Here is a 9,796-nt window from a genome sequence, read left to right on the forward strand (position 1 = left end):
CCCGCGCGCCCTTTGGGGGCTCTGCAGCCCCCATTGCCAGCCTCTCCTCGGGCATTACATCAGGAACAACCTAACTGGGGTTAACAGGAGTTACCTCACTGCTTTTATTTTTAGATCACTATTCCTTCTGCTGTGGTATGGTCCTCAAAAAGATTCCTTTGCCATTGGCGAGGGTAGCTACCAAGGAGAAACAAAAAAAAACCCCATACAGAGACTATAAAAGGCTAGCGGGACATTCCTCCTCAGTGGCTTGAAACAAAGGACTCTGCAGTTGGGCACTTGCTTTCCTGCCTTTCCACCATAAAATTTAATTGAGTAAAATACAAACATGCACACTCCTCACCATAAATAATCAGTCCAAACATCTCATCATCCCCCTCAGAGATGGCAGTATCTTAATAAGATCAACCAACCTAAGCAGAGGACTGGAGGCAGAACAACTGGGTTCCAATCAGCCATCCCTGCATGATCTCAGACAAGTTATAACCTGCATTTCCTAGTCTCCCACACTAAAAGAGAAGTGGGATATTACCACAATTATTTCTTAATTGAAAAATAATTTCTCAGCTGTCACACTGCTACAAGCAGAAAGCACATTACCACTGTCACAGCCAGTCTGGTGCTGTGAGAGCCAAGGAAATGCAGAAGAGCCTGTGGAGACTACTGGGCAGGATAAGCAGCAGCCCTGAATGCTGTTTAAATCACACAGCAATACTGCAGGTGATGCAGAAATACTGCAAAACAGTTCACTTGCACTGTCCCAAAGGATTATTTAGCGCTCTTTAATGTTGGCAATCTCGGTATTTTGAGGTTGTGGCCCCAATGCCTTAAGACACTCCAGTCCTGTGTCTGGCAGGGTGAAGGATTCACAGCGTGGCGTTGCACAGAGCTCGCACTGCTCCCCTGCCACCCAGCTCCCTTATCCTCTGCCCACTTCCTCTACCAGAGCTAGGCAGGAAGTTTTGCTTTTTAACATTATCCTCTGTTTTAAGCAGGAACAAAACCATAATATATTTAAATCTTTTGTCAGCTGAAAGCATAGAGAAGAGGGATAGATTAGGCTGATCCAAAAGTTTTGTGTTTTTTATTAAACCGACACAATGGTTGCATGTGACTTGCATCAGGAGTTCGCATAGCTCAGCCTCCAACAGCAGCTTTATGTGACTGCCTGAGAAAAAGCAGAGGGCAAGTATATGCAACAGCTCCCCCTAATACTCTTTCAGCATTTAACTAGTTTGAGTTTAGGACTTCCCGAGTCAGATCTGGTTTCTATTTATTCAATGTCTCTTTCAGTGGCCATAAACTTGTCCCGATTCCCCTTGAACCCAGATAAAGCACTGGGATGCACAATATGCTTTCTCAAGGAGTTCCACAGAGCTACCCATTGCATGAAAAACTACCTCATTTACTTTGAGCTGGCTCCTACTAGCTTGACTTGATTTTGCCTAGTTCTTGTACTGGGAGAAATTAGTCTATCCATCTCCTTCATGTCACTGTTGATTTCTGTTTAATATTGCTGCCCCCTTGCTTTGTATCTTTTTTAGGCTTAGCAGTCCTAGCTCATTTTTTCATATGGAAGTTTCATCATCCTTCTTGCCTTTCTCTGAAACTTTTCCAGCTCTGCTGCATCATTTTTGAAAGAAGGAAACCAAAACTGTATGTAACATTCAAGATACGGGAGAAACATGGATTTATACAGTGTCATAACTATGTTCTTGTTCTCGGTTTCTTTTCTTAACATACCAAAGAATATCACTTCAGATCAGATGTGAAAAGGTCCAACAAGTTTCTGTTAATCTAAACATCAAATAATCAGCTCCACAGGTGGCAGGATTTCAGAACAGGTGCTAGGCAAGGGGCAATAGGTAGCTGTGTCATTTGTAGGCATAGGAGAAGGTGCACTTCCAAGCCCACCTCCTCCTTCATTGGCATTTGTCAAAATGGAAAAAAAAAATCTAACAACATTAAGCAAAAAATGTGTCTCCACTTCCTCATATCAAGTTTCTGACTCCACTGACTGTGAGAATTCCTCTTCCTCCTATGGCACACTCCTTTCCTCAAGCCTAGCATCCCTATTCCATTGCCCTGCAAGGTCTTCGCTTTACAGCTCAGTCCTCCCAACCTCACACTCACCCTACACCGCCTGCCCTCTAAACTAGGCTCACTTGCTTCAGCAGTTCTCCAGCTGGTACTCTCCTTCACCATGCTCCTGCATCCTCAGCTGGAAGTTCAAGTCCTGCACTGATGAGCAATCCACAGACAGCAGAGCTGAAGAGGAGACCCACTGCTTTGCACAGTAGCAGCAGAGACCAGCAAGCACTAGCCAGCAGAGATCCTGCAACTACTGACCTGCTCAGGAAACAAATGAATGAAAGCACTTACCCCAAGTCTCAAAGAGACTGCAGGTACAAGTAAAGTATGGATCTGCCGGTGCTACAGGCTCAGCTGCAGGACAGTTTGAGATTCTCTGCATTACATTATTAGGAAACTTTTCTGAATGTTCTTCCTAAAATGTAAAGTCATCATAAAGGACAGTTTCCTGCAAACAATTCCAGTTTAAAAAAGCAACTGTTAAAAAATTCCCTGAGTGTCCTCAATAAACGATGGAGAAAAACCTGATGGAGTTTGGGATAAATGATGCACATGTAGTGCTGTGCATCCACTCTCTCATGCCGATGTTTCCGACAAGAGACATGGGCTCCCTGTTGCATAAGAAGAAGTGTCTCAGAGGAGGCCTTGATAACTCTCATGAGAGACAGAGGGGAAAAAAACATGCAAAACCTAACAAGTTTCACTTTCAAAGGAAAACAACATTTCCTCCTGGAAATTTTCAGTGTCATTAACTTGAGGTAAACAGGTACATACCAGCCGCCTGTCCACAGCTGGTGTGGAAGCATGCATTCGTGCTCCACAGGCTGCTCCAGCCTGTTGCAGTGACAGCAGGAAAGTTACTTGCTGAACCAACTGGGGAATTTAGAGAAACAAAGTCTTCTATAGCTAGATCCATGGAGACTTTTTGAGCATGGTCAGCATATCTAAATCAACTGCAGGATTCCTGATGCGTTGGAAAGGGGCTTTGTTGTTGTTTGTAATGCACTTATTTACTCAAGAAAGCTCAGCTCTGATTCAGCATCTGGTTCTCATTGAGGCTCAGCTTTTTTTAAACCAAGCTTTCCAGATGGGTTGACTGAAGCACAAGAAGGTCAAGAGACTTGTCTGAGGTCATACAGCAAGTCAGTGGCTCTGCTTGGACCCGAGCCCAGAACTGTTCAAGGCTACCACTCCTTGGCTCTTAAAGAGACAATTTTATCCCCTGTGAAGTGATCTTATCACCATGAAGAGGAGATGCAATAAAAGCAGTCCCCTCAAAGCTGCAGCCTGCTTAGAAAGAGTTATTTCATTTGGAAAAAGCCGTAGCGTTCCAGTGGCTCAACGGAGCAAGTCAAACCGAAGGGGTGTGATACTGATCTACAGTGTCATCCACACCACTCTTGTATAACCCCGTGCTCCTATGGGGCAGCTTGACGCCGCTGCTGCTGCTGCCGCCGTCCCTGGTTGTCCACTCACATCCCATCTAGCAGCACATCATGTCATGAAATACATTGTCGGTTCGGCACAGGTTGAAGCCCCTTCTCAAGGTGAGGAAACTCAAGTGCACTCAGGACCTAAAGCAGAGCCCAAGCACTTGTTGCCACGGCCTGGACATATGGGGCACAGGCAGCACATCCCAGCTGACTGACCCACAGACCCCCTAAGCTCAGCTCTGTTCTCCATAACCTCAGAGTGCACTCTTTAAGCTCAGCCACAGGCTGGGCTAGAGCAAGCAGTTGACAGATCCCATGGCAAAGGCACACCTGCTCCACACCAAGAAGGAGATGACAGGTATTGGGTTCTCCCACAGAAAGCATGGCTCGGCTCTACCTTGTTTTTCCAGAGGCAGGGCGAGAACATCTCAACAGAAGGAACATTGCCAGAAGCTACACAGACTCAGACAGGTAAGAGGTATAAAGAACTCGAGAAAACATAGATGGGTCTCACATGTCACTCAGCAAAGCCCTTTACAAACTGGATCAACCTGTAGCAGTCTCTGATACTTAGGAACACAGACCATTGCTCAAGTCCTTCCTATAATAAATTCAGCATCTTAAAGGAGATGCAAGCCACAGAGTGCTAGGGCATGTTGTGTTATTACTCTAGCACTGTTCTAAGGATGAAAAAGCCAGGTTTTAAACTACAGTATTCTGTTTAATATATTAATAGGAAATGAAACCCTGAAAATGGTGTAGATGCCAAAAGCAAGCATAGGTGCAGCCAACTCTTATTCTTACGAGATGCATACCCAAAAATCTTTTGTGTAGCCAAGAACCACAGAATAAATACCACATAGCTCTAGGAGCACAGGGAAGAGATAACAGAGACTCTCCAGGCTTCCCAGTGTGGGATGGGGTTAGACCCTGCGTGCCGCTGAGTCCAATGACAACTCAGTGACGTCAACCTCAGCAGCTATTGCCTGCTCAGTTCCTCTCTCAGCCAGGGATGTATATTAACCAGTGGCCTTCGTGTCAACACAGCCTTGCTGCTGCAGCAGCAGAATGGGAGCCATACGCGAACTGCTGGAGGCTCTCACAGAACTCAAGAGCCATGGGAGGGCAATGCTTGAGCTAGCTGGATGCATTACTCCAATGCTGAAAGCCTTTCCCAACTCCTACTGAAAGGGCACATACATTTTCTTTTCACAGATTCACAGATAAGATGTTTTGCAGGCTGCAAAAAGAGGCACAGCCTGTTGAAAACCAGGCTTGCTCTCTCTCAGGACTTCAAAAGACCACACTGGTGTGACTAACTTTGTGGCATTCTAAATCTGATTCAAATACCACTTTGGAAAGTTGGTTTTGACCAAATGTTTGAGAGACGCTGGAATGGGGCATCCAGATCAGGGATTAGTTTCACAGCAAGATAAACGACAGCCCAGTTTTCCACGTCTCGGAGACTGTCCCTTCCAAACCACAACACACTGTGAACCAGTTCACGTGTCTCCAGGGGCAGACTGCTTGCTTCTTCAGCAACAGGCGGGGAAGAGTCACTGCACACAGGACAGAGGGGCTTCTTCATCGGAGACCTGTGCCAAAAGCCAAAGGAAATCCTCCATGCAGGGCTGGGAGGGAAGGGATTGGGCACGACAACAAAACGCTCCATGGGGAACAGTGCCTTGGACACTCATCTGTGGCTCGGTACTCATTTTTCCTGACAAACAATAAAGAATCCCTTAACAGATCCAAATGCCAAGGCCCATCCCAGGGTCAGGCTGTGGAGAACCACTGGCTGAACTATTCCATTCTCGGGTTAAATTTTTGGGTTGGTTTTTGGTTTGTTTTGTTTTTTTTTTCTCTCTCTGTTTTGTTTTCAAATGTAAATGGCTGACCGGCTCCCCCTTTACAACTTTGTTGCTCTCCCAGTTCAGACAAAGGCAGCGGAGCTCCTCCTGTGTGCGCTGTGCCCCGGGGCAGCGCCGGCCGGGCCAGCGGGCTGCGGCCACTGCCTGCGGTCCCGGGCCACCGGACAGCTTTAACCGGCCCCACTTCTGCGGGCATTGCTGGATGCGTTTCCAAGGCAGAGACATCGGAGAGGTGCGCTCCTCCCAGCGGGAAGGGCTCGAGTTACAACCAGTTCCACCGCTTCGCTCCAGGGCTCCTCCACCGAGGTGGTTCGTTCACCTTCCTTCCCTCTGCTCTGAGGATCTGGCCAGAGAGCCAGGGGCCTTCAGCTAACGCTGGTGAAAAGGTGGCACTGGGGAAAACCCCGTTCAACACACACCGCACTTGTTGAAAATCTCCTGGTAGCTGTTATTCCTGCAATTTGCTAAATGACATTCATAGCCCTATCTACATTTCTACAGGCTAATCTTCCTGTTACAGCTTCTTTAATCCTCCTGCTGTTTGGTGATAAAGAATATCAGAATTCCCTCATCTCTCTGATGACACACAGAGGGCCAAACCTTTGCCCAGCCACAAGCCACATCCCTGCCCAAGACAGTAAGTCTCACTTACCTGTGAGAAGAATTGCAACAGATCCCACCATTAACAGAACACCAACTCCCTTAGCATGAGACAAACTTTCTGTCCCTCTCTGAAGTCAGCAAGTGTCAGCTTCTTCATATGCAAGTGGATACACGCTCTCCTGTTGGGCTTGCACAGAAGTGCTGCCTACTGCCAAACCTCTGCCACCACTGACAAACTCTGCATGGGCTGTGATTTCCATTTCATCCCTACTCTACAGGGGAAGGAAGGCAAGGAAGAAAGAATCAGGGGCTTTAGACATCCTGCTTTTATTTTGTTTCTTTGAAGAGCAGGGTGTCTTCTTTTCTTTTTTTTTTTTTTTTTTAAAGAAAACAAAATCAAGATTCTGGAGTGTGGTTTTCAGACCTGATGGCATCTAACAGCTGTCTTTTGTTGTGAGGAAGTTAGTCACAAGTCTGAGATGCTAACTAGGACTGTTTGACAGAGGAGTTGCTAGCAAGTCTAGCATGATCTAAATATACTCCACAACATTTCAGACAACTACTCCTAGACAACAAGGAGTGTGAGAACAGACTCCAGGCTTGTTGTCATCTACAAAATGAGGAGCTGATATAAGCCACAGATGGCCATTTGTGCCACAGAAGAGAAGACACTGGTGATAAGCAGAGTGGAAGAAAGTAAAAGCTGTAACAAAAAGCAAGGAGATCCCTGGAGAAACCTTCAGTGACCCTGTTGCTGATGAACTGGAAGAGCTAGAATAGCAGCAGCTAACACAGAACAGCTACCTTCCCAGGAAGTAAATGCAATCCCACACATTCTCTTCCCTCCACCTGCCAATCTTTAGGAAGAACGGGCATCTAGCATAAGCAAAATCCATCAGGATACTCCTACTGTTTTATCGCTGCTGGCAGTCTGCTGCCTTAGACAACAGCCTGCTTAGCTGGTGCCTGGAGCCAGTCTTCTGGAGCACCACTCTTGGATAACTAAACCCCCACCTTCCCCTCCAGGGACTCCCTACCCTCTGTATGTGGAGCCGGTGGAACTGGTCGGCAATGCACTGCAGCTTCCGTGCAATCTGCACCTCGGCACGCGCTTCCCGCTGACCTTCCCCAGGCTCCTCTTGGAGGTGCGGATCCAACGCAAAGCCAACCGGAGGGACGTGTAAACGATAACCAGCATTCCCTAAAAAACAGAGATCAGGAGAGTCATTCTTCCAGAGCAAAGAACAGCTCTGCTACTCAGTACATGCACTTTACAGAGGGAGAGCTGCACATAATCCTAAATTTTTGACTCAAGTTAAAGTCCAGTTCCTGAAGCCCAAACAATGACTGTGTACCACAAGCATGCAGTAAAACATTTGCTCAGCTTTTAAGTAGATTTATATCGATTAAGCAGAGCATTGTGTTGCTTCCCATAATCAAATGACTGGCAGGATCTTAGACTTGGTTCCTTTTGCTTGTTTATAGTTCAGCCAAGTACTGGTTTGGCTTTTGGTTTTTTTTTTTTACTGACAATTCTGCAGCTTTACAAGATCTCTGCCTCAAGTTGTCTCCCATTAAAGGTTGCCATATCTTTTCTGTCAGACTTTTCTCAGTTCTCTGGCATTTAGTGGGACTGACTTGAATTAAAGCTGAATCAGATACACAAAGCTGAGAGGTGTCCCATCAGTTACTAGTAAGATACTGGATGGACATGCTACTTATTCAACAACTTTAACTCCAGTAAAGATCCTAAAAGCTGTCCTACTAAGTGTGCATTTTTGCATTTCCCTCTCTCGGCTGAAAACTTTTAGGAGTCTTCCTACATGGCCAAGACAACACTAGAACTTAAAAAATGCAGGCAAATGGTACAATACGAGGTATGGTGAACACTTAAGTGTCCAGCAGTAAAATAAAATGTGACAGAATAAAGCCAAAAAGAAAAACAGTGGGAGTATTAAGGGCAGCGGAAGCAATGAGCAAGTGCCTAGTTCCTGCAGTGGACGAGCAAGTGTAAGAAAATACAAGCTGTCTTTCCTGAGGGAGTAGGACCAAAGGAAAAATAATTTCAGTCCTTTCATTAAATTCCCTAATGAAAGAAACCTTGCTTGATTGGAGAAGTGCTAAAGGGACAGTTTCCTTGCTGCAAAGCTGGTGACACTGGAGTGCTCTTACCATAGAAGAGTCTCCGGGGCTCTTCAGTGACTCCACAAGGCAACATAACATCCTGACTGGAAGAGGACGGGCTGAGTGTTTGAGTTGCCTTGTCCTGCTGCTCAGGATGCCTGATACCGGGACCACAGCAGTGTGTGAGGGGGAATAGTTGAAATCTCCCCAGAAGGCAGCTGTAGGACTGGTTCTGTGTGAAAATGCCAGTTGCAGTCATCTCACCAGGCTGACCTGCAAGTCCAAAGTCATCAGAGTGAAACACGTCATCGTCCAGCCCATCCAGGCTAGAGTAGTCCTCTTCCAGGTAGCTGGGGCGATCCATTGCTCCTGCAATAAAGGGACATTTGAGGAAACAGCTAAGACACAACAAGAATGTTGTCCAGGAGAGAATGCCTTCTGCTCCAACAATAAAACACAGCTCTTTTTTCCAGACCTGCCTGTCTGACTCCCTCCCTCCCAATGCTGCCCATCTGCATGGGCAGGAGAGGTGAGTGACTCAGTGCTGAAGGTCAGGGCTTTGTGGAAAGTCCTTGAGTGCTAGGCCAGAGGGAGACAAAGTTCACATGTGTCTAAGAGTCCACCCACTGCTCCAATTCCACAACTGGTCACAAGGAGTGAGCCAACCCCCAACCTCAGTATGTAAAAACTGAAAAGACATTGTTCTAAAAAACAACCCCAGTGCTTCCAATTGCCCCATGGCCAGTCAGCTTCTTTGAGGTCTGCTTTGCTTTAGCCTGCTGCATTTGAACTTTATGGTATTCTCTCTCCACTTTTTCCCGTCTATTACTTATTGATGAAGAAAAGCTCTTGTAATCACAAGGCTGCAAGGCCAGACTTTCAAGAAACCCCAGTGGCAAAATGCACAAGAGCTGGCAAAGCCATTTCTGTGAAGCTCTCCATAACTTCTCTCTGTAAGGGCCAACTTTCCTTTCAACTTCTCATTTCTTTCCTCAGCTCAACTTAAGACGTGTCCCAAACTTGGCAATACATTCACTTCATTACCCCTCTCATCCTCAAGCCCACATGCACTGTCAGTGCATTAGTTGACCCTAATGACGAAGAAGAAAAACCCATTGCTGGTGTCAGTGCTTAATGCAGGACTTTGGCAGTTGCCACAGTAAACACTCCTGAGCTCTGTTGCAGCACAAAGTTGGACAAAGATGGTGAAGGAAAAAAAACCCCAATAAATCGCAAATCAGTATTTCAGAGCTCTTTGCAAACATATAGCAATTAGAAGCAGATTTACCAAAAAAGCCACAAGTCCCTTTACTGTTACCTGCGCATCTAACCCAATTGGAAGACAGTCTCCTAAGAGATCCATCCCCAGGATTTCCACCCAGTTCCAAACAAGGCAGTGAAATTCAACTCTTCATGTCTCTTCCTTTACTCTGGTTTGCGAAGCATTTAACAGAACGGAAGACTAGCAAGAGGAATTTCAGGCCTGAAGGAGACATTAATAATAATTTTATAAGGATGTGTCCAGCGCTCCCCTTGGTGCTCCCATCTCCCCCCAGGTGAGCAGCCCTCACACCACCAGCAGGCTAGAGGAGACAAAGGGACCAAGCAGCACAAGAACTGTGCTGGGCTCTAAGTTGGGGGCACTACCATTATTTAAGCTGTTGCATCTCAGCC

General features: G+C 46.3%; 1 protein-coding gene across 2 annotated transcripts in view; it reads right to left on the reverse strand.

Moving 5' to 3' along the window:
- BMF (Bcl2 modifying factor) overlaps positions 1-9,512 on the reverse strand; it is a 17,066-nt gene extending 7,554 nt beyond the window's left edge. The window contains exons 1-3 of one of the 2 annotated variants that reach the window (XM_010166805.2): positions 9,441-9,512; positions 8,171-8,491; positions 7,036-7,199 (exon numbers count right to left, since the gene is read on the reverse strand). In XM_010166805.2, coding sequence (XP_010165107.1) covers positions 7,036-7,199; positions 8,171-8,486 — 480 coding nt within the window. In that variant the 5' untranslated portion in view covers positions 8,487-8,491; positions 9,441-9,512. Of the gene's footprint in view, positions 1-7,035; positions 7,200-8,170; positions 8,492-9,440 lie in introns of those variants that run through there. The other variant, XM_010166806.2, reaches the window with a different exon arrangement.
- Positions 9,513-9,796: the final 284 nt, after the last annotated feature.

Source organism: Antrostomus carolinensis, unplaced genomic scaffold (genome assembly GCF_000700745.2).
Source record: "Antrostomus carolinensis isolate BGI_N321 unplaced genomic scaffold, ASM70074v2 scaffold19914, whole genome shotgun sequence".
NCBI lineage: Eukaryota > Metazoa > Chordata > Aves > Caprimulgiformes > Caprimulgidae > Antrostomus > Antrostomus carolinensis.